Source organism: Schistocerca piceifrons, chromosome 9 (genome assembly GCF_021461385.2).
Source record: "Schistocerca piceifrons isolate TAMUIC-IGC-003096 chromosome 9, iqSchPice1.1, whole genome shotgun sequence".
NCBI classification, from domain to species: Eukaryota; Metazoa; Arthropoda; class Insecta; order Orthoptera; family Acrididae; genus Schistocerca; species Schistocerca piceifrons.
The window spans coordinates 219753806-219778968 of NC_060146.1; the positions used below are offsets into that span (position 1 = coordinate 219753806).

The following is a 25163-nucleotide window of genomic DNA, read 5'->3' on the forward strand; positions in this document are numbered from 1 at the left end:
TACCAACATAAGGTTGCAGCAGTGTGGCAAGGCGTCTAGCTAAATTGTGGGTGGAACCGCCTACAGCGCTGACAATTGGCCTCAAAGGAACCTCAGCTTTATGCACTTTGGGTAATCCATAGAGTCTAGTTGGGCACGCTTCTGTTTTGCAAAGCAGCTTCTTGTCGTCGGAGGAGAATGACGACCCTTTCACCAGTCGATTGGTCATTTTTAAAATCTTCATAGTCGAATCATTCTGAAGTCTTTTGAAATTGGAGGGAACCGAAATATCATTGATCTTTCCATGATAGTCCTCAGTCTTCAATATGACGGTGGCAGTACCCTTATCTGCAGAAAGAACAATAATATTTTTATCTGCGTTCATATCCCTCTGCGCCTTTCTTTGTGCCTCCGACAAATTGCTGTTAGGTGACTTGCGTGTACGTAAAATCCTAGCAGTTTCCATTCTAATTACATCAGCGGACTGTTGTAGCAGCTGACGGATACCTGCCTCAATACTTGCTACGATATTGTGGCATTGTTCCGACACTGCCTCACCACAACCTACTTTCAATACAATAGTGATTTTTATGAACAGATTCACGGGGTGGCTATGGGCAGTCCTCTTTGTCCTGCTGTGGCTAACTTGTTTATGGATTTGTGAACCCGTTTATTTACAATATGAGACTGAACATCTACGGTCGAATTTCGCGAAGAATGGCTATTCTAGCGAGGAGATAGATCCGAGCACTTCGCTCTAGGCAGAGAATCAGGAGCAACGACGAACAGCCGCCCAACCGCAAGGTTTTTCTTCCTTTCATTTGTAAGGTCACAGATCGCATTGGGAAAATGTTAAGCAAATATGATAATATGATGTGGAAACTATTTTCAGACCAACCAGGAAAATAAAAGAATATTTAAGATCGGCAAAAGATGCACGACATCCTTTGGCTACACCGGGGGGGGGGGGGGTATAAAATTTCTTGTAGTTGTACCATAAAGAGAAACGTTAACACGCGTGTCTTTTGAACGTAAGAGGAATTACGGCCTGGGTCACACGGATAAATCTGCCGAAGCAGAACATGTTTACCAGGAAGGTAATCGTGAAATACAGTGAGACGAGCGTTATATCTAAAACCTCGCATTATTGTGCGCGCTTGTACCGAGAGGCTATCGAGATTGATAATTACCGTAATAATTTTAACAGGGAAGAGGAAGGTGATAAACTGGATGAAATTTAGATATCAGCGTTGCATCGGAAGCATGACGATCGATTGCTTTCAATCCATAATGTTGGCATCACCAGAGACAATCTCATAGCAGACTCCACGTGATGGACAGTGGCGCCCCCTGCACTGCCTATGTAATCAGCGCTTCCTCGACTTGTCTTTGCAGTTCGTCGCTTTACCTCAGACGATGTCTCCCGCAGTCGGAGACGAAACGTCGGGAGACAGTTTTATACTTCGACCACGGCCCATCAGCCCGGAAGTTTTAAGTGAAGACAATACCGGCCGTGAAAGCCTCCATTCTATGATCGTTGTCAATATGGTTCACTCATGACAGCCCGGGACTCAAACAAAACTCTGTGAGTTTGTCACCTAAGCCAAAATTAGGGTGAATATCTTAATTATTTAGGATACTGTATCACATGAAAGTTGTAGGTATGTTTTGACAGGATCTGTACTCTGCTAAACCTTTAGCATAAGACTATACTTCTTAATAAGTACTTACATTTTTAGATTCGATCAGCAATTGTACGAGAGAGTGAAAACCAAATCCTTGTTGCCCCGTAGTAGCCGTTAGATATGCCTTTTGGGATATGGATGGTGATGTGGATAACATGGGAAGCTCCATTAGGCTGTTTTCCAACTAAACTGTTTACACTGGAAACTCTCAACACCAGAAAACTGTAGCGCATTTCACACGCAAAATACCCGTAGATAATCGTTTTCTTTATAAAAACCGTCTTTCCCTTGCGGGAATCTATTTTATTTATTTCAGACGCGTTTCGCCTCTTACTTGGTCATCTTGAGTAGAATTTAGAATGATACAGTTTTGTTTTTGTATGCGATATCTTCACGTCTCGTTTTTTACGCAAATAAGTGATAACTGACAGTTATTCCAGTTTTTGGTTGGCATCTGCGTTTCCTCTCATCTGCTCACATGCTGGAGGTCGGACTATAACTTCACTTATGAAGCAGAAGCACATTTTCACGTTACGAACACTAAAATTGTGAAGAAAAAAGTTCGTAAGGTGAAAATGTGCTCGTATTTCCTAATCTAAGTTACAGTGCGACCTCCAATATGTGAGAAGATGAGAGGAAACACAGAGGCCAGATAAAAGCTCGAATAACTGTAAGTAATCACTTATTTGCGTAAAAAAACAAGGCGTGAGTTGAGTAGTTACTGTTTCATACTCTGCAAATATCGCATATCAAAACAAAACTGCAGCGTTCTAGATTCCACTGAAGACACCTTAAGAAGACGAAAGGCATAAAATACATTGGAGCAAGGAAAAGGCGGTTTTTATTTACGAAACGAATATTTCTGTGCTTGCAGCGGATGATGCTCATGCAGACAAACATACACAAAATTATTGTTTGACCGATTCTTTAGCACTGCTCGTCACGATGGGTTCCTTACTTGCTAGGATTAACCGAAGGGGCAGAGAAGAACCAGTGGAGGATTCGTTTAGCAAACGCGCGAGGGCGCTCAGAAACGCTCAACAAACTCCACAGTAAGCCGTTACAAGAGACCATTGTTACGCGCCCCGAGCGGAAGCAATGCTTTGTTGGTATTGCGCTGTTTTGAGTGCGATGAACTGACGCTGCAGCATACGCCTTTGGCACGCTGGTGTAGGTGTCACCAATTCAGCTAAGTAAGAAAGACGTGCTATTTTTAGTGGATGCGCTTAGGCTTTTGTACGGGGAGTTCCTGCTTTGTTTGGGCTCAGCCATCCCTTGCTTTTCCTTACGTTAGTGTAAAGACAACATTTCTCGTGAGCAGTAACGACGCAGGATAGGAATGGTAGACGTTGTTCACGAGCAAGCAGAGATGCACATACGACGATCCGCTGCTTTTTGTTATTTTCCCTTAGAGCACGCTGTACGCATACATAACGTGACCGTTTATTTTTTTTGTGTCGCTGGGTCGCTTGCAGAATTTAGGAAAATACTTATTTTACTATTTATATTTTATTCAAAAGCAACGACGTGATAACAATGTATTAATTATATATAATTTGAATTAATCAACATTAGGTTGCAGTTGCAGATGCATTTGTTTTTATTTGTTGGCGGAGGAAATCAGTTTCAAAATGTCGGCTGTAGTTTTCAAGTAGGAATGTACCTTATCACATGATTTGTTGATGTTCGTCGTGGTAATCAAAATGGCTTTCAAAACTGCAACAGTGAACAGTGTTTTGTCACTTGCCCATATTTTATTCATTAGAGAAAGACTTTCGCCAGGCAAAAATAAAAAGTATTCAATAATTATATGAAATTTCGTACGGCCCAGATTGTTGCCACGAAGATGTGTGAACAACTCCAGCCAGCGGTCTTCAGTAGCAACACTTTTAGCGTTCCAGCTTGATATGTTTTCATCTGTGACGTAGATGGAAGTAAACAAAAACTCATCGAATACGGTCATATCTTGGTCGCTGCTAAGAAATCCTTGTGTAATCAGTAAATCCGTGACATTCTTTATGTCTTCCCACGTATGTACTTTTGTCAAAGCTACTCATACCAACACTTCCAAGTCTTCAATTAATTGGCACCACTGATCCAAGCATTCTTTGCTAGTCTTATAAAATCCAGCCGCCGCAGTTTCTACACCCTGGACGACACCATCAGCTTCTTGTTGCTTTGTTATTAGATTACGGACGGTGTGAGGAAGAAAAAGTAAGCTGTCTTTACCTGCCAAGTTATCCCGGAGGCCCTTTCCTTCGTAGATTCTACACGAGACACACATTGTGCTTCAGTTTTTAAAACCGTTTGGTGGATAATCGTTGCCTGTGTACGCAAAAAGTATAACCATAATTCAGAGATGGGATGGATTTTCGAACAATGCTTTCATTTATCGGTTCTCAGAAAATAGCTTTTTAAGGGCTGAAATATTATTAAAATCTCGTCAAGCGTCGGCATTAAAGCGAACCACCTGGTTTTGTTGTAGCCCAGCAGTTTGATATCACTGAAATCACAGAACTCTTGTGAGAGCTTCCATTAGAACGCTGTAGTTGTAAAAAAATGAGTAAATGTTCACAATGATAAATTCAAACTCCTCAGGGAAACAATTTGAAGCTGTATTTGGTGGTAAATTCCTATGGGTCAAACTCCTGAGGTCAGTGGGCCCAAGGCTTACACACTACTTAGTCTCACTTAAACTAACTTTCTCTGAGGACATCACACACATCCATGCCCGAGGGAGCACTCGAACCTCCGACGGGGGGATGATGTTTTGATCGCTTTATGAACTACGTGGGCTCCATACCCGATCCCAATAAGTTGCCTTCCAAGTGATAGGTTCAGTTTTGCTTGAACAGTATTAGTCCCTTTTCTATCGTTACCTGTAAAATTCCTTAATAAAATGCCACAATTCCCTTCCTTAAAACATTGCACGATAATATCTTTTTCAAATAATCGACAACAGTGTCCGATGTTTCAACAGGCTGCTCTTGAAACTCTAAAATATAAAATACTGATTTTCACATCTTCATAAGGTAAAAAATATCGAAACAAAACAGGGAATAATTTTACTGATACCGAATTAAAGAATTCATTATTAAAAATATGCAGCGGGGTTCACAAAAAAACTCTTTCAAATCATCCATCACCATAGGTCCCAGCACATTTACAACAGCCTGGGATTTTGTACAAGCACATCTAAATTTTTTCTCAGAACATGTTCGAATTAAATTAGAAGCACAGTCAGTTGAACGAAAGCTGTGGTTTCCTTGCGCCGTGTGGTACTCTCATGTGTCTTCCGCTGCAGCTACATTCAAATCCTTCGAAGTTGGCAAATCAATACTTCCTGGATCTTCCTATCAACCACGAGATTTAACCCCCGATGTAACCAAAAACTTTAGAGGAATCTTGTGCTCATTTAAACATATGTTCCATAATCATTCTATCGTCGTTGGAGGAAACTTTTATCATCCAACAATTGACTGGATTGGTTGGTTTGAGAGGGGACCAAACAGCTAGGTCGTCGGTCCAGTTGATTGGGATAATTACAGTTTTGTAAATGGTGGATGTAACAAGATATCCTATGAAATGCTACTAAATCCGTCCTTTGAAAACTACATGGAATACATAGCTTAGAAGTCTGCTCGTGATGGAAATATATTACATTTAATACTTAGGGTCATGTTCAAAGAAGTCAGGATTATTTATTGCTATGTTGGCCTCGGTGACGATGAGGCGGTTGCAGCAACAATGATTAAAAAGTACAAAGAGCAACTAAAACTTGTAGAACATGTAAATGATCGGTGATCTAGATAAAGAAACTCATGCCATATTTCAAAGAGGAACTCTAAACATTTAGAGGAACTTTGACTCAAGTTTAAAAGAGTAGTTAACCATGCACTGGACAGATGCGTACGTAGTAGAATAGTCTGTGATGGAAGGGACCTTATGTGTTATACAGTCACAGTAAGGAAACTTCATAAGAAACTGAGACTTCTGGGTAGCAGGTGCCAAACAAAGTGTGGGCTCATGGGTAGAAAGATGTTGAATGAAATGTGCCAATAGGGCACTGTGTGAAGCCTTCAATGACTACTGTAGCAGACCCTCTTGCAAAATCCAAAGAAATTCTGCTCATATGTAAAAGCTGTCAGTGATGCCAAAGCCTTAGTGTCCAGATACTCATGGATTGAAAATTACGTGAAATTGAGGGTAACAATGCTGAACTCTGTTTTTGAATGTTTCTTTACTATTGATTTAATATTGATTTGATGTATAACACAGCCAGATTTACAAGATTCGGGTTTTGTTACGTAACTGATGTGTAATTTTGGGCTATGTGAACCGATTTTCAAATAATCGAAACTGACAAAATGGTGTATTCCGTAATACTATGCAAACCACGTTAAGATTGTACATACACTTATATCAAAGACAAAGTTTTGTATGAACATTGGCAGGACAAATATGTTTGTCCAGGAAGGAACAAGAACAGTATGGATAATATACACTACTGGCCATTTAAATTGCTACACCAAGAAGAAATGCAGATGATATACGGGTATTTGTTGGACAAATATATTATACTAGAACTGACACGTGATTACATTTTCACGCAATTTGGGTGCATAGATCCTGAGAAATCAGTACCCAGAACAACCACCTCTGGCCGTAATAACGGCCTTGATACGCTTGGGCATTGAGTCAAACAGAGCTTGGATGGCTTGTACAGGTACAGCTGCCCATGCAGCTTCAACACGATACCACAGTTCATCAAGAGTAGTGACTGGCGTATTGTGACGAGCCAGTTGCTCGGCCACCGTTGACAAGACGTTTTCAATTGGTGAGAGATCTGGAGAATGTGCTGGCCAGGGCAACAGTCGAACATTTTCTGTGTCCAGAAAGGCCCGCACAGGACCTGCAACATACGGTCGTGCATTATCATGCTGAAATGTAGGGTTTCGCAGGGATCGAATGAAGGGTAGAGCCACGGGTCGTAACACATCTGAAATGTAACTTCCACTGTTCAAAGTGTCGTCACTGCGAACAAGAGGTGACCGAGACGTGTAACCAATGGCACCACATACCATTACGCCGGGTGATACGCCAGTATGGCGAAGACGAATACACGCTTCCAATGTGCGTTGACCGCGATGTCGCCAAACACGGACGCGACCATCACGGTGCTGTAAACAGAACCTGGATTCATCCGAAAAAATTACGTTTTGCCATTCGTGCACCCAGGTTCGTCGTTGAGTACACCATCGCAGGCGCTCCTGTCTATGATGCAGTGTCAAGGATAACCGCAGCCATGGTCTCCGAGCTGATAGTCCATGCTGCTGCAAACGTCGTCGAACTGTTCGTGCAGATGGTTGTTGTCTTGCAAACGTCCCCATCCGTTGACTCAGGGATCGAGACGTGGCTGCGCGATCCGTTACAGCCATGTGGATAATATGCCAGTCATCTCGACTGCTAGTGATACGAGGCCGTTGGGATCCAGCACGGCGTTCCGTATTACCCTCCTGAACCCACCGATTCCATATTCTGCTAACAGTCATTGGATCTCAACCAATCGCGATAGTCTACAATCCGACCTTTATCAAAGTCGGAAGCGTGATGGAACGCATTTCTCCTCCTTACACGAGGCATCACGACAACGTTTCACCAGGCAACTTCGGTCAACTGCTGTTTGTGTGTGAGAAATCGGTTGGAAACGTTCCTCATGTCAGTACGTTGTAGGTGTCGCCAGCGGCGCCAACCTTGTGTGAATGCTCTGAAAAGCTAACCATTTGCATATCACAGCATCTTCTTCGTGTCGGTTAAATTTCGCGTCTGTAGCGCGTCATCTTCGTGGTGTAGCTATTTTAAACGCATAGTGTAGGTGCCAGACAAAGTGTGAGCTTATGGGTAGAAAGATGCTGAGTGAAATGTGTCAAGAGGGCACTGTGTGAAGCCTGCAATGACTACTGTAACAGAATCTCTTACAAAATCCAAAGAAATTCTGCTCATATGTAAAAGCTGTCAGTAATGCCAAAGCCTTAGTGTCCATATTGAAAATGAAGTGAAATTGAGGGTAACAATGCTGAACTCTGTTTCTGAATGTTCCTTTACTAAGAAGACATGATGTACAAAACAGCCAGATTTACAAGTTTTTGTTACATAATTGATGTGTAGTTTTGTGGTATGTGGACCGATTTTCAAATCATCGAAACTGGTGTGTTCCGTAATAGCATGCAAACCGTGTTAAGATTGTACATGCACTTATATCAAAGACAAATTTTTGAATGATCATTGGCAGGACAAATATGTTTGTCCTGGAAGGAACAGAAGTAGTATGGACAATATGGATTGTAGCTCATCATGTAGAACAGACGTTGAGTCGCAGACAGACAATAAAAAGGAATGCTAGAACTGTTCGGCTTTTGGACTATGTCCTTCATCAGAAAGAGAAACACATACATGTTCACACAAGCAGAACTTACTCACATGTGGTCACTGCTGTCTAGAGTTGTTAAGGCCTCAGCACCTGGAGATGACGGTGGGCACATGTACATGAGTTCTGCTTGTGTGAACATGTGTGCTTTTTCTCTTTCTGATGAAGGACATAGTCTGAAGCTGAACAGTTCTACCATTCTTTTCATCGTGCCTGTCTGCAGCTCAGTACCTGATTCATGAGTAGCAACCTATCCTTTCCTTTACAAGAAATATTGTTGATATTATTAAACCACTGACACAATGCATCTGCATTGATTTTACCCTGAGATATAGATAATACAGAGTCCGCCAGGAAAATGTATACACACTTTAAGAAACGAAAAGTATTTTTTATGTGTTTATTTCACATTTAATAATTGATCACACATGTTGTACAACCTTCAGTTTAGCACATGGTTACTTTAAATGTTCAGACTGTTCACCGTTGGCGGCTTTTCACATAACAGAACGACGAGCGGTCGCCGTAAGTACGTCAGTCAATGTTACAGTGGAGATCGCGGCACGTGTCGCTGTAATCTCCTGGCGAAGTTCCTCCAGCGTGCGTGGCTTACGTCGATAGACGTTATCTTTCACACTTCCGCACAAGTAAAAGCCTATAGATGTTAGATCTGACGACCGTGAAGGGAACTCGACGGGTTCTCTTCGTCCAATCCGATGCCCCAGAAAACTGTCATCCAGGAAAGCTCGTACAGCTAGGTGGTAGTGTGGTGGCACCCCGTCCTGTTGGTGGAAGACCTCTTCATCAGCTCCGTAAAGCACACGTACACCTGGCAAAATAAATGTGCGTAACATTTCCAGGTTCACTTCTCCACTGACAGTAGCAGCAAAGGAAAAGGTCCTACTAAGCCCCTAGATGATAGTCCACACCACACATGAACCCCTGTTAGATTGACGGCATCATACACATAAACATGCGGATTTTCTGGTGCCCAGCACACACTGCTATGCCGATTCACGATTCCATTAAGTTTAAATTGTGCCTCGTCGCTCCATACTGCCTTCGTCACAAATTGTTCGTCATCAGTTACCATTTGCTGATACCATTCGCAAAATTGCATTCGGCGGTCAGGGTCATCGTAATTAATCACCTGCGCTAATCGTGGAACGTAAACTTTCCACTTTGCAGCTTTCAGAATACTTTGTGCACTTGTACTACTAACCCCCACTTCACATGCACATTGCGTAGCAGACTTCTGTGGAGAATTAACAAACGTTTCCAACACGAGAGTCGACGAAGCGGAACTTGTAGCTGTACGCTGTCTACCTGATCTTCCGTTGCGAACATCACAAATCGTTCCATGGAGTTCAACCTTGTCTATGTTGTGTTTAATTGTTAGGCGAGTTGGCGTTTCTGTTTCAGACTCCTGCCTCCATTGATGTTCCACTTCAATGGCATTATCAAACTTAAAAAACCACTTCTCAATACATTTTCATTGCTCGAATGTCAAGCGTGTTCCAGCCATCTTGTTTTCTCAGTACCGAGATGAAAGTACTAACAAACATCTGTTGAGCCAAAGACCACACTACAATACACTCCTAACTCAAATCGATAGAGCCTGACAAAGAGTGTGTACCTTTTTCTGGTGGACTCTGTATATCATTCTTTGTCTCCATGGGGTCGGCATGTTATTTTGGATTTGGGATTGTTAGTCGTAGGGGTGGCTGGGTGCATACCCTTTCCTGATGCCACAGCTTCCACCTGGTATGGAATTGTGTACATCATCTGTCTGTAACCAGTGTCATCCCACAGGGAAGAGGGAGAGTGTTTTATAAATGTTTGCGAATTGTGTAAGTGAGGCGGCATGTGGGTAGCATCCCAGTATTCACCTAGTCAGATGTAGGAAGCTGCCTAAAAACCACATCCAGGCTGGTCGACACACCGGCACTCTTCATTAATCTGCTGGTCAGATACAGTGTGGGATTAGCACACCTCCCAGAGTCCTGGAAGTATGTGCTTGTCTATCCTGGCAGGTTACACTACGTCATTTGTCTCTATAAGTGAAATTAGTCTTTTTGCAGTAGTATTTTCAAGACAATCCAAAATAGGACTTTCCTAGAAATAACGTGAGATATGAACCAACGATAGTCTGCAGCTCGTGGTCGTGCGGTAGCGTTCTCGCTTCCCACTCCCGGGTTCGATTCCCGGCTGGGTCAGGGATTTTCTCTGCCTCGTGATGACTGGGTGTTGTGTGCTGTCCTTAGGTTAGTTAGGTTTAAGTAGTTCTAAGTTCTAGGGGACTGATGACCATAGATGTTAAGTCCCATAGTGCTCAGAGCCATTTGAAAAATTCAATTTTGAACCAACAATAAATAACATATAAACGGTAGACTGTATGGGAAGAACTCACTGCATACAAGGATCAGATTAGCATATGCATTGGTATTGTTTTACGACTTCCAACATTGAAACTGAAAGTTTGCTTTACAAAACTATAGGGTTGGTGCATAAGTTTGTAGCATTTTTCCGTAAGTTCAGTAAACACAACAGATACACAAAACATAGACTGTTTACAACAGTCTGTCAATGCTGAGGTTAATTTTCAGTTCTGTGACTGTGGAAATTGTGTGGTTTTGATGTGAAGAACCACTTTCGGATCACATTTTAATCCAGAAGGTAAGTTCCTTGCAGGTTGTTCAATAGAGAGTGGAAAAGGTGAAAATGTGTGGGCACAAGATCAGGTGAATAAGGTAGGTGCAGAATGACTTCCGAACCAGACACCTGTATAATGGTTTTTTTCACTCTTGCTGACTGTGGGCAGCCGCTGTCGTGGAGTAGCATCACTTCACAGTCTTCTTCATTGCTGGTCTTGGATTACATCTGCAAGACATCCCAATTGTTGACAATAAATATCAGCAGTGATGGTTACATCTCGGGGTAGCAGTTTGTTGTATACTGCACCATTGCTGTTCCACCAGATGCATATCGTAGTCTTTTGTAGATGCACACGGGGCTTTGTATGGAAAGTTGCTGCTTTGTTTGGGCTGATTTATTCCTTTCTTTCCGTTATGTTAGCACAAAGACTCCATTTTTGTCACCAGCAATGATACAGGATACGTACTGTCAGTGTTGTTCATGAGCCAATTGATGAAAGGCAAGCAGAGATACACATATGACCACTCACTAATTTTTGTGATTTTTAGCTTAGAGCATACACACAGTTTTTGGGCCTTCTCCATTGCATGCAAGGCGCACAATGGTGGAATGATCACAGTCCGTCACATTTGCCAGTCCTAGATACACTAACATGGATCATTGTGGATCAATGTGTATAAGTAAATCATCCTCATCAAACCCTGAAGGAGTTCCTGAATGTGGAGAGCTGATAATGTCAAAACGATCCTCCTTAAAATGAGAAAATAATATTCTTGCTGTGCTCTGTCCAAAGACATTATCTTCATACATGGCACAAATGTTTCTGGCTGTCTCCACTGGTGCCACACCCCTATTGAACTCGGAGAGGAGAATATGTCAAAAATGTTATGTTTTCTCCACTGGACACTCCATTTCCTAGCGCTCACAGCTCCAATCTGTATCTACAAATCACAAAATTGCAATATGTAAACTCAAGCAGCAATAGTGAACTACAAATAAAACATGACAGCAGGTAAATAAATTCATAACAACTAGAATACCAACATGCAAAACAAAAATGTTACAAATTTGTACACCAATGTAATACTTACCAGGAACGCTTTTTGCACCCTGAAAGAGTGTAGGACATATTATATTATGTTGGTAAAAAGTGTGCCACTTAGTTATAAGTGAGATTTTTTTTATTTTACTGTGGCCTGGTGAATATTAAATTACATGTTTTATCTTACTGTATCTACATTTATGCTCTGAAAACTACTGTGAAGTGCGTCGCAGAGGGTACTTCACATTATACCTGTTGTTAGGGTTTCCTCCCCATTCCATTCACATATGCAGTGCACGAAGAATGATTACTTAAGTGCCTCTTAGCATGCTCCAATTAGTCTATTCTTGTCTCTGTAGTATGTATGAGGTTGTCATATATTCCTAGAAGTGCACTACCATCTAGTTCTTGCAAATTTGTAAATAGGTTTTCAAAGGATAATCTATGTTTGTCTTGAAGCATCAGAAATTTTAGGTTTTGCAGCATCTGTGCAATATTCTCTGACCGGTGAAAGAAACATGTGAAATTGTGCCACCTTTCTCTGTACATGTTCAATACCTTCTGTTAGTCCTATTTGGTACAATACCTAACACTTGAGCAAAATTTTGAGATAAGTTGCAACTGCGTCTTGTAATCAATCACATTTGTACACTGACTACATTTCCCTACTGTTCTACCATTGGACTAAAGTCTGCCACCTGTATGTTCAGCTTTGACCTAGATTATCATTGCACTTCATATCCCTAAAAACTGTTATTTTATATTTTGACTGATTCCAGCCACGACTCATTGATATTTTAGTTACAGGACTCTACATTTTTTATTTGTTAATGTGAAGTTCACAGTTCTACATTTCTGAACATTTTCAGCAAATTACTAAACTTTGCACCACTTTTGTTGTTGTTTTGGTCTTCAGTCCTGAGACTGGTTTGATGCAGCTCTCCATGCTACTCTATCCTGTGCAAGCTTCTTCATCTCCCAGTACCTACTGCAGCCTACATCCTTCTGAATCTGCTTAGTGTATTCATCTCTTGGTCGACCTCTACGATTTTTACCCTCCACGCTGCCCTCCAGTACTAAATTGGTGATCCCTTGATGCCTCAAAACATGCCCTACCAACCGATCCCTTCTTCTACTCAAGTTGTGCCACAAACTTCTCTTCTCCACAATCCTATTCAATACCTCCTCATTAGTTACGTGATCTACCCACCTTATCTTCAGCATTCTTCTGTAGCACCACATTTCGAAAGCTTCTATTCTCTTCTTGTCCAAACTGGTTATCGTCCATGTTTCACTTCCATACATGGCTACACTCCACACAAATACTTTCAGAAATGACTTCCTGACACTTAAATCTATACGCGATGTTAACAAATTTCTCTTCTTCAGAAACGATTTCCTTGCCATTGCCAGTCTACATTTTATATCCTCTCTACTTCGACCATCATCAGTTATTTTACTCCCTAAATAGCAAAACTCCTTTACTACTTTAAGTGTCTCATTTCCTAATCTAATCCCCTCAGCATCACCAGATTTAATTTGACTACATTCCATTATCCTTGTTTTGCTTTTTTTGATGTTCATCTTATATCCTCCTTTCAGGACACTGTCCATTCCGTTCAGCTGCTCTTCCAAGTCCTTTGCTTTTATCAAGATTTATCTTTTATCAAGATTTAAAAGAATATTTGTGTACCTTGTTCCAGACAGTACTTCACTATGGATAACTGCATTATCTGCAAAATTCTGAGATTACTATTAATATTGTCTGTCAGGTCACTAGTATAAAACAAGAACAACAAGGATCTGATGCACTTCCTTTGCTCACATTTTAAGTTACTTGTACACCTGTTGGTGACTATCCACCGAAGATAACATGCTGTGTCCTCCCTACCAGAAAGCCCTCAGTCCAGTCCCAAATTTTACTTGATACTCTATGAGGTTGTACTGTTGTTAACAAGTGTAGGTGTAGCACTGAGTGAAATGCTTTTAAGAAAACAAGAAATACTATGTCTACCTGATTTCCTTGATCAACAGCTTTCAGAATCTAATGTGAAGCAAGGTTAAGTTGGGTTTTGCTTGAGAAATGTTCCCAGAATCCATGCTTGTGCCGACAGATCTACTCTCAGCTCTAAGTAACTTTCAGACCAATGTAGTTTGAGTTTTAAAGTTTTGTGAATTGACCAACGTTTTTCTCAAGATTGTAGGGAGATGGCTGTAAAGTGTTAACAGGATGACTTACTCACCAATGATTTTTGTAAGTGGTCAACCAGTTACGTTTCATTGTGCCTTTCTTTTAGCTCTTTTTACTTATGTTTAAATCTCATATATAGCCACTTCTACTCTTTCTCCATTGTTTAGTGCGTATGAGGTAGAGAGATTGTGTGGTCAATTTGGTGCATGAGATTTTATTCACATTTATTTGTTTTAATGAGTGTTACAGCATTGATAACCTTGCCATTGAGTACCCATGAAGTCCAAACCCCCCCCCCCCCACCCTCCCCCCCCCCCCCACACACACACACACACACACATGCCCCATGCTTGTCTACGTGGAGGTGTCATTCAAACATGGAATGTATTTCTCTGTAAGAGCTGAGCAGTGAAGTTTCATGCAAACTTAAAAGTAATATTAATACTTGAAGTAACAGTATTCAGAGAAATTAAGTTTGCTGAAAACTGAAGTATTTGCCACTTTTGGGCATATATCAAATCATTGGTGCTGTATAGTGTTGTTATTATTATTATTACTGGTACTCTTGTAAATGGTACATTATCATATTTTTGTTCCTTTAGAGTCAGCTACGGGTGTCGAGAACCCATTCTGAAGCCTGTAAATAATCCTACAAATGTTTCTGTGAAAATGAGTATATGTTTTGTATCGATATTACAAATAGTGTGCATTAAGACTAGTGAATTTACGTAATTCACGTTGTGTAATGCATCATTGAATATTCGATTGTCGGTTACATTAGCCTTTGGTTTGACAATACCAGTCAGTTCTTCAAAATAAACCTTTGGCTTACTTACGGTTTAGGTTAATTTGACAACTGCTGTCTGTATGACACGTACATTGTGATTGTCACTTGATACATAATGTGAATTGCTCACCTCTGGAGCTGTAAGCTTATAAGCCAATAAGAAATGATGTCATTTGTTTTAGGAACCTGAAAATCCTCAGCGAATTACAGAAAGTCATGAAAGTATTCTCCCTGTGGTGGCAAACTTCACCCCAGTGGATGTTGCTGTCTACTACGAAACTTTGTGCTCAGATTCACGTAACTTTATCATCCAGCAGCTACTTCCATCTTACTTAAAAGGACCTCAGCTGCTCAACGTTACTCTGATTCCTTACGGAAAAGCACAGGTGAGTGACAGACCAAACTCAGAGAGAGAGAGAGAGAGAGAGAGAGAGAGAGAGAGAAAAGAAGTGTCAACAAAGTTAAAAGATCCAACTGAGCTGAGATAATTGGATTTTTGGCTTGCTGTTCTGATACGTAACAAGTTCAGTTGTGAGGACACATGGAGCTTTAGCAACACAGGAACTCATAAATGCACATATGGCAGCCTGCTACCAGTAGCAATGCACTACATAAACCATTATGGTCCTCATAGGCAATTAAATAACAAACTGTGACTTATTGATTAAATAAGTAAATAAATGGTTGTAACCAGTTTATTGGTACCAGATCTGTAATCTTCTTTAAGCGTTTCATCCTGCAAGAACACTAGCAATCACTAGCATATCTCTGCTGTTCTTCCATGGCTTTTCTGAACAGTGATTTTGTGCTCACTCCAAACCATAGATTCCAGTTCTTTAGCCAGGATAATGTTCTATGTTCTGGACTACATCTGCCATCAATCTTTCCTAGAAGTATTAATTGCAACAGGTGATTTTTGTTGTTGTGTATTATATAGCCAAAGTATTCAAGTTTTCTCTCCTGCTGGTATTGAGAATTTCTAAATCTTTGCTTGTAAGCCACTTTTGTGACTTCATCTGTCATGTTATCATTGATATACTTCAATTTGCCCACATTTCAGATGCCTCCATTTCTTACCTAATACTCATACCGTGGCATGTGTCCACGACTCAGTTTCATAGAGTAGAATACTGAAAACATAGCATTTAAGTACTTAAGGGTGAAATATAATGGGAATTTGTTGAGAGAAGTTGCAGTCATAGTTGATTTGAAACCCCCAATATTTGTATGGTGGAATCCTTTGGATCTTATCATAACGAGTGCAAGAGTGGCCTGAATTTCATCTCTGTTCCTTTCTACAATCATCCGCTTTTGTCTTCTTGACATTTAAACCTAACCCCCCTGTCAGTGCTGTCATCAGTAACAGTGTTTAGTAGTTGTTACAGGGCTTCCAGCCTTGTGAAAGTAAGATGGTGTCATCAGCATATGAGTGTTATTCATGATAACTCCATTAATCATCACTCCTTGACACTTTTCATCGATACCATCTCAGAAAATGTTTTCAGGATAGATACTGAAAAGCAATGGGGAGATTAAGCAGTCCTGCAAACTCCTTTCACAGTTGATATTACTCACATTGCTGTTCTGAATTTAACAAGTGGAGCTGTGAGGACACATGGAGCGTGTCAGCTGACTGTCAACATGCATCTGTCGGCAAGAAGACGTAGAGATTGTACAGTAGTTGCACACTACAAAAACTACTCAAAACTATGGAGAAAGATTATTAAAAAATCAAGAAACGAATATATAATGTCAGAAATCAGTAATTCCAACAACAGACATAAGGTTAGTGGAATGTAGTGAAACAAGAGGCAGGACGACCAGCCACAGAATATGACAGGGTTGAAAACATATGGAAGTTTGGATCTGGCTGTGAGTTGTGCACGGATAACCGAATGGTAAGGTGACTGCTCGTGATGAGTGGGAAATCTGGGTTCACATCCTCAACTGGCACAAATTTACAAATTTTGATTGTTATCATTCCATTCTACAACTAGTAGTTGTCATTATTCGCAATTGCGAATACATCTAATGTAAGCCACAGAATAGGATAACATCTATTGAACTGAATGAAAGGGCTATAAATGACGAGTCACAGGTAACAAATTCATTTAATAATCATTTCATAAATATAGTAGAAAGCATAGAGAAAATAGGTTCAAGAGCAAAATCGCAGCAGTATGCTGAAAGACTGGCATAAAATTCAGTCATTTGAAGGTATCACTGACTTCTCCTTCTGGAATTAAGAAAATTATACATTCACTCAAAGATAAAAGCTCATCTGGTTTTGAAGGTGTTTCAATTAGTGTACTAAATATTTGTTCCCATATAATAAGTCCAGTCTTATCTGAAATATGTAATGCATCACTAATTCACAGAATTTTTCAGAGACACAGAAATATGCTTTGTTGCACCTCTCTTGTGTGTGGAGGTCTTTCAGCGCCATGATCAGCCTTGGGTAAAAACTGCTGTAGGGTGTGTTAACACTGAGCTGAACGGGATGCTCCAGACACCGGGAAAGTCTAACATGAGTGTTGTTTCAGTTGATGCTATTGATAGGTGGGGTTACACTACACATGGCCTGCACCTTAATAGGAAGGGGAAAGATAGGTTAGCTTCTCTATTAGCAGACACTGTAAGGGGGGCCACAGTCACACAACAGGAGATACCTGTGGATATTAGGACCAGGCAGACAGGCTTTTTTGTAGGTTAAAGCCAAATTCCAGACAGACAACAACCGACGAAAATAGAAGAAAAGAAACTTCATACACAGCAAATAGGGATAAAGCTAAGGGTGGTATCAACTTAGTTCACCAAAATATCAGGGGAATAAAAAATAAAGTAGATGAGCTGGTAATGTGATTAGATGGTCTCAGAAATTAGAACGAGACTGATATACTTTGACTGTCTGAGCACCATGTAACTGTAGGGATGGAAAATGTCAGTATAAATGGGTATAATTTAGCATCTTACACTTGTAGATCTAGAATGGATAAAGGAGGAGTTGCCATTTTCATAAAACAAGGGAATAAATACAGAACTGTTGAAGTAAGCATATTTTGTGTTGATAAGCACTTTGAGGTTTGTGCATGTGAACTTCAGGTAGATAATGTTGTGTTGATATTAGCAACAGTGTATAGGTCACCACTAGGAGATTGGGAGCTATTCATAAAAAAGTTTGACTCCCTATTATGCTGTCTTTCAGACAAAAAGAAGTAGTTATTAATCTGTGATGATTTCAATGTTAACTTTCTAAGCAATTCTGATAGGAAAAGTGAACTAGAAGTCTTGTTAACAACATATAACTTAGAATCAGTGATCAATTTCCCTACACCTATAGCTCAGCACAGTAGTACTCTAATAGATAATGTATTTGTACAGCAAGAGGATGTAGAACAAACACATGCTTTCCCTGTGGTATATGGATTATCTGACCATGATGCACACCTGATTAACTTACAAAACGTAACAGGGCGTACACTTCAGAAACCATTAAGTAAAAGTGTGAGGGTGCTCAACCCGGTATCTATAGATCACTTCAGAGAAAGTTTAGGAAATGTAAAGTGGGAAGATGTAGATAATGAGCCAAATGCTAATGATAAATGCAGCATATTTCTTGCTAAATTTATATCCCTTTTTGAACATAGTTTTCCAAAGAAAATTACCAAATGTAACATCACAAACTTTTCAAAGAAATCTTGGATTACTAGAGGTATTAAAGTGTCTTCAGAAAGAAAAAGAAAACTGTATGAGACAGCAAGAACTAGTAAAGATCCAGAAGTAGTTTTACACTATAAAAATTATTGTAGCATACTGAGAAAAGTTGTAAGGAAATCAAGAAATATATATGTTAGAGGAGAAATTAACAACTCCAGCAATAAAATCAAATAAATATGGAATGTTGTTAAAAGGGAGAGAAGAAAAGTAACCACTGGGGTAGGTAATATTACTGTTAAAGAGAATGAGATCAGCTTAACTAACAGTACATAGGTAGCCAATGTATTTAACAATCACTTCTTAAGTGTAGGAGAAAAAATTGGCGATAATAGTTCAAAAGAAAAAGCCAGGCACTACATGGAAGAGTCTGTTTTGAAAAAATTTAATCAGATTAAGTTTCATGTAACAACCTCTTGTGAAATAAGAAAAATTATTACATCTCTGAAAAATAAATGTTCTGTTGGAGTAGATGCCATATCTAACAAGTTATTAAAACAATGTGGAGTGATTACAGCTGATGTTTTGAGTCACATATGTAATGCATCACTGACTCAGGGTATTTTTCCAGAGAGGTTAAAATATGCCATTGTCAGGCCTCTCTACAAAAAGGGGGAAACCACAGATGTCAATTACTGGCCAGTATCCTTGCTTACAGCATTTTCAAAAAATTTTGAGAAAGTAATGTACTCAAGAGTGGTTAGCCATCTCAGCAGTAATGGGATACTTAGTAAATCACAGTTCGGATTTCAGAAATGCTGTTCCACTGATACAGCAATATACAATTTCACTGTTCACATAATAGAGTCTTTAAATAGTAAAATGTCACCAGTAGGAATATTCTGTGACTTATCCAAAGCATTTAATTGTGTGAACCATGACATAATGTTAGAGAAATTACAATTCTATGTTATAAATGGAACAGCATATGAGTGGTTTAAGTCATATCTACAGAACAGGAAGCAAAAAGTCTCTCTATATGGTTCAAGTGATTCAAAGGAGTTTGCCACTTCATCTAACTGGGGTGAAATTACATTAGGTATTCCACAAGGTTTGATCATGGGTCCCCTCCTAAATAATATATCTCTTTTTCCAACAAACAGCTCAGTTCATACATACAATACCAGGAACAAAAATGATCTGCACAGGCACTTAAAAGCTTTTAATTTAGTTTAAAAAGGGGTCCACTACTCAGGAACACTTATCTTCAATAATTTGCCAGCAAACATAAAAAATTTAGTTACAAATAAAGATCAGTTTAAAAGGAGCCTGAAAGACTTACTAGTGGCCAACTCCTTCTAATCCATTGACGAATTTTTTAATAGAAACAAATGATGTATATATCCATACTATTAGTACTGTTATTTCAGCTTAAAAAAATTGACGTGTTCCACATCTACGAGGATCTCCTCAGCATGGATCTATGGAACGAAAAACTAATCCAATCTAATCTTGAGAGATGTGAATGACCTGCCTTCTTATGTGAAACAAGATGCTGAACTGACACTGTTTGCTGATGATACAAGCATAATTATTAATCCCATAAGAGAAAGTCCAATAGGAAATGATACAAATAAGGTCTTTTGGAAAGTTATTAATTGGTTTTCTGCGAATGGGCTTGCTCTGAACTTTGAAAAAACGCAGTACATCCAATTTTCTGCTGGAAAAAGTAAAATTCCTTCAATAAATATAACACATCAAAAGAAGTCAGTAGACAGGGTAGAGCATACTAAGTTTTTGGGTATACATATAGATGAGAATCTTAATTGGAAAAGTCATATTTTGGATCTCCTAAAGCGACTAGGTTCAGCAACTTTTGCCATCAGAATAATTGCCAATTTTGAGGATGTAGAAATTAGTAAGCTAACATACTTTGCATACTTCCACACTCTGATGTCATACAGAGTAATATTATGGGGCAACTCTACACTTCAAAAGGTATTCACTGGTCAAAAGAAAGTAGTTGGAATAATGTGTGGGGTTCGTAGTTGCACATCTTGTAGGCATCTGTTTAAAGGGTTAGGAATTCTTAAAATTGCTTCACAGTACATTTACTCAGTAATGAAATTTTTTCTCAACAACATGGGCCAGTTTAAAATCAACAGCGACATTCATGATTACAATACCAGAAAAAAGTAAGACCTACACTATCCTTTACTTAACCATCTTTCGCACAGAAAGGGGTAAAATATGCTGCTATAAAACTTTTTGATAAATTACCAGATGAAATAAAATGTCTGACAGACATCAGTAATAGATTTAAAAAAAAAAAAAAAAACTGAAATCATACCTCCTTGACAACTCCTTCTATACCATAGATGAATTATTGAATATGAGTAAATAAATCTGGAGATATAATATATGCATTTTGTGCCATTTAAGGGAATGGGATAGGTAATAGAAATATTTGGGAATAACACTACAATGAAGAAAAAAAAAAAAAAAAAAAAAAACCTTGTTTCCTGTGCGCATTTCTTGTGCATTTGACATGTTCCACATCAGAACAGTTTTCCATGCTATTCATCAATGCAACTCTAAACTAACTAACTAACTAACTCTTTAAGAAAGGTGATCAGAGACATGTCAATAACTCCTGACCTGTTTCATTGCAGACATCATTTTTCAAAATTTTTGAGAAGGTAACATATTCTGGAATAGTACCTCACATTAGCGACATTAACATCCTCAACAAATCATAGTTTGGGTTTCAGAAGGGGTGGCTCTACTGAGAATGCCGTTTATGTGTTCACTCACCAAATTTTACAAGCATTGTATAATAAAATAACACAAGCTGGAATTTTTTATGACCTCTCTAAGACATTTGACTGTGTGAATCACAGCATTCTCCTAGATGAATTGAACGTTTATACGATTGATGATATAGTCAACCAGTAGACAATGTCACATATAACCAAAAGAAAGCAGGAGGTTGTACTTAGAAATTCAACCAATATAGTCTTCTCCTTCTTCTTCTTCTTCTTCTTTCTGGAATGTTTGTGCCTATGCAGGTCAATGCCTCTTCCAAGCTTCTCTTTCCTCCCACAGTCTAGAATTTAGCATCTCCTTCCTTTCCAGTCCTCTTTGATTTACATCATTTTGCATGTGGTATCTCTGTGGAGAACGACAGTGATTTTGAGTGGTCGCGCTAAAAGTAGAGACGTCCATCGCAGTGGAGTATGACTGCACACGGAACCCCTTTGGTTCCGTGATTATTCTTATTTTTTGTAATTGACCGCTTCATGTTGGTTTCTGGAGTTATTTTATGAGTTTCTGTGTGATTGCTAATTTTATTGTGTTTTGTGGATAAAGTCAAACAATAAAAGCTAAGTAACATTCTCAAGAAGTTCTGCAATATTTCAGCAATATATATTAGTAACTTCAGTGGTGACCCCGATATTACGAACACGAAAATTAGGTCACAAGAAAAAGTGACCACAAGAATGGAAGGGACTCAATCACGTACAGAAATTGGACAGCAGGAAGCCGAAAGCAGCAGAGTTCAAGCAACTCCAATTGAAAATTAATCCGCGCTGTTTCGTAACAGTGGCGAATCTGATACAGGTTTAATCTCATGGGTGGCTTTACGTTTACCGCCGATTTGGCCACTGAGCCCAAAAATTTGGTTTGCACAGGCAGAAGCAAATTCCATGTATAGTGGAATAACAAACGAGAAAACGAAGTTCGCCTATGTGGTAAACCAGTTGGACCAAAACTACACATCTTTGGTGGAAGATGTAATTGTCAGCCCATCATCTGAAAACTGTTACCAACACCTGAAGTCAGCGTTAATGCAACGGGTTTCCAAGTTGGTTGAGCAACAAATCCTACATTTATTGCATCATTAAGAGGTGGGAGTCAAGACGCCTTTGCAATTTCTCCGACACCTGAGAAGCCTCGAAGGCGGACACGGGAATGCCAGACTCTGTTCAAAATGGTTAAAATGGCTCTGAGCACTATGGGACTTAACATCTTAGGTCATCAGTCCCCTAGAACTTAGAACTACTTAAACCTAACTAACCTAAGGACCTCACACAGCACCCAGTCATCACGAGGCAGAGAAAATCTCTGACCCCGCCGGGAATCCAGACTCTGTGCTGCGAGTGCTGTGGACAAGTCGCCTACCTGTATCAATGCAAACCGTCGTACATTCACACGTGGAATTGAATTTAGATAAGCTGGCAGAGATGGCTGATCGAGTACAGGAAACAATTTCACTTCCGCTGCCACCAATCGCAGAGCTTCCACGACACTATACAGCAGCGTCAACAGAGATGGCCGCAGCAACACAGCGGAATACCATATAGATGTACAGGGCAGGTTTCAGCAGTGCAGCATGAGCAGACGGAAGTTGATGATAAAGAGAAAAATATTCAGAGGCATCAGAAAACGTTTTCTCAATCACCAGCTAGGAGCAACAGCCTGAGCCCACATCAACGTCAGTTTTGTTGGTATCACGAGCGTTTTGGTGAACGTGCAACACGATTCTCACCACCGTTCAATTACCCAGACTTCTCAAGCAGCAGGCAATAGGCGCAGCTGGCGGTGAGTTACTTACAGCTCCAACAAAACAATTCATTCTCGCACAGACTCTCTGTGGCAAACTTTTCGCGGTGCAAGTTCCTCATAGACAGAGGGTCGGATGCTTCCTTACACCCGCACAAGATGTTACGTGTTCGTGTGCAGCCTATACCCTTACAGCTTTCTGCAGCAAATGATTCAGTGATTAAGACATTTGGTGAAATAACTCTGCCATTAGATTTCGGACTGGGGAAGAGAAATCTGTGGCAGTTTTTTGCAGCTAATGTAGCAGAACCGATAATAGGAGCAGACTTCCTGGCGAATTTCAGCTTGCTGCCTGATGTCAGGAATGGCTGTCTAATCGACAATACTTCTGGTTGCAGTACAAGAGGCATCAAGGCACCTCATCCCATGAAACAAGTGCGAGAAGCATTCATCACAAATGAGTTTACACAGCTGTTTCAACACTTTTCCCACAATACGAGAAGAAAGACGTGAAACATAATACGCAACATTTCATCAAACCCGCACCAGTCCATGTGTCTGCACGGCCACAGAAATTACCACCTGACTGCCTTGTAACAGCAAAACAAGAATTTTAGAAATTGTTGAAGGAAAACATTATCCATCCATCTGACAGCCCGTTGGCTTTGCCATTACATTTAGTTCCCAAGAAAGATTAAACGTGGAGACCTTGTGGCGATTTCCGGGCACTAAGTGCAAGGACAATACCAGATAAGTACCGGGTTCCGAATTTACAGGAGTTAAACAATTTGCTAGCAGGATCACATGTGTTGAGTGTAGTGGATTGTGCGAGATCTTATATGCAAATTCCAGTGGCGGCAGAAGACGTCCCAAAGACAGCTGTAACTCCCCCGTTTGGCCTTTTCGAACACGTGTATGCCTTTTGGACTTAAAAATGCCACCCAGAAATGGCAAAGGCTTATCGACGAGGTTTTGCGTGGCCTTCATTTTTGTTTCGCTTACAATGACGACATTCTAGTATTTTCTAAAACTACAACCGAGAATAAGGATCACCTGACACAGGTTTTTCAACGTCTCAGTGATTATGGTGTGACCATTAATTTCAAGAAGTGTGTCCTAAGACAAAACCAAGTGACTTTTTAGGGTATTTAATTAAGGCAGCAGGAATTACTCCAACGCCGGAGAAGGTGCAAGCATTACAGCAAGCATTACCCCCGACCACATACCAAGAATGACAATGATTCCTTGCACTGGTAAATTTCTACAGGCGCACTTACCAGGGACGGCGGAGAAACAGGAGCCGTTGACAGCAGCACTCGCATGTACCAAGGCTAAAGGTAAGCGCAGAATTCAGTGGTCTGTGGAAATGCAACGCTCGTTCGAGGCAGTGAAACCAAGTGTAGTTGACGCAATGCTTCTAGCACACCCTGATCCGACTGCACCTTTGGCAATTGTCGATGCAAGTCAGGCAACCATACGCGCAGTCCTGCAACAATATCTTACTTTCGCATGGCAGCCTTTGCCACTTTTTTTCCAAAAAATTAAATGCGCGGCGAAGAAATTGGAGCACATATGATCGTGAGTTGCTGGCAGTCTTAGAGGCAGTAAAATATTTCAGAACGTCAGTAGAGGCCAAAGACTTCACCGTTTTCATGGACCACAAACCCTTAAAGTTTATTTTCAAACAGCCAGGCAAACACAGTTCTCTGAGGCAACACAGACAGGTTGAATTTGTAGCTCAATTCATAACCAACGTACGGCATATAGCAGGAGCAGACAATTTTGCTGCAGATTATTTTTCCCTATTAAATTGCATATCCCAACCTTTCACGAGTTGGCAGTGGCACAAGAGAAGGATGCAGAGTTGCAGCATTTCCTCTTGAACGTGAATACAGGTGTCCATCTAGTGCAAATTAGATTACCGAGCTCGAGTCTCAAAGTTTGGTGCGACGTCTCTACAGGTAGAAAGTGCCCATTTATGCCAACAAATTATAGCAGACGAGCATTTCATAGTGTTCACGATCTGGCCCATCGTGGCATCAGGAGCATGGTCCGCCTGGTGACAGAGCGTTTCATATGGCCCGGGGTAAACAAAGAATGCAGGAGAGGGGCGCAAGAAGGTTTGGCCTGCCAAAGAAGCAAAGTGGGTCGTCACCCTCATCCTCCATTAGGGACTTCTC

General features: G+C 40.3%; 1 protein-coding gene across 1 annotated transcript in view; it reads left to right on the top strand.

The window, feature by feature from the left end:
* The window catches only part of LOC124717192 (gamma-interferon-inducible lysosomal thiol reductase-like), a 94804-nt gene that overhangs the window by 18484 nt on the left and 51157 nt on the right, over positions 1-25163 (top strand). Inside the window, exon 2 of the mRNA XM_047243970.1 lies at positions 14949-15152. Within this exon, the coding sequence (XP_047099926.1) occupies positions 14949-15152 (204 nt within the window). The remainder of the gene's footprint in view (positions 1-14948; positions 15153-25163) is intronic.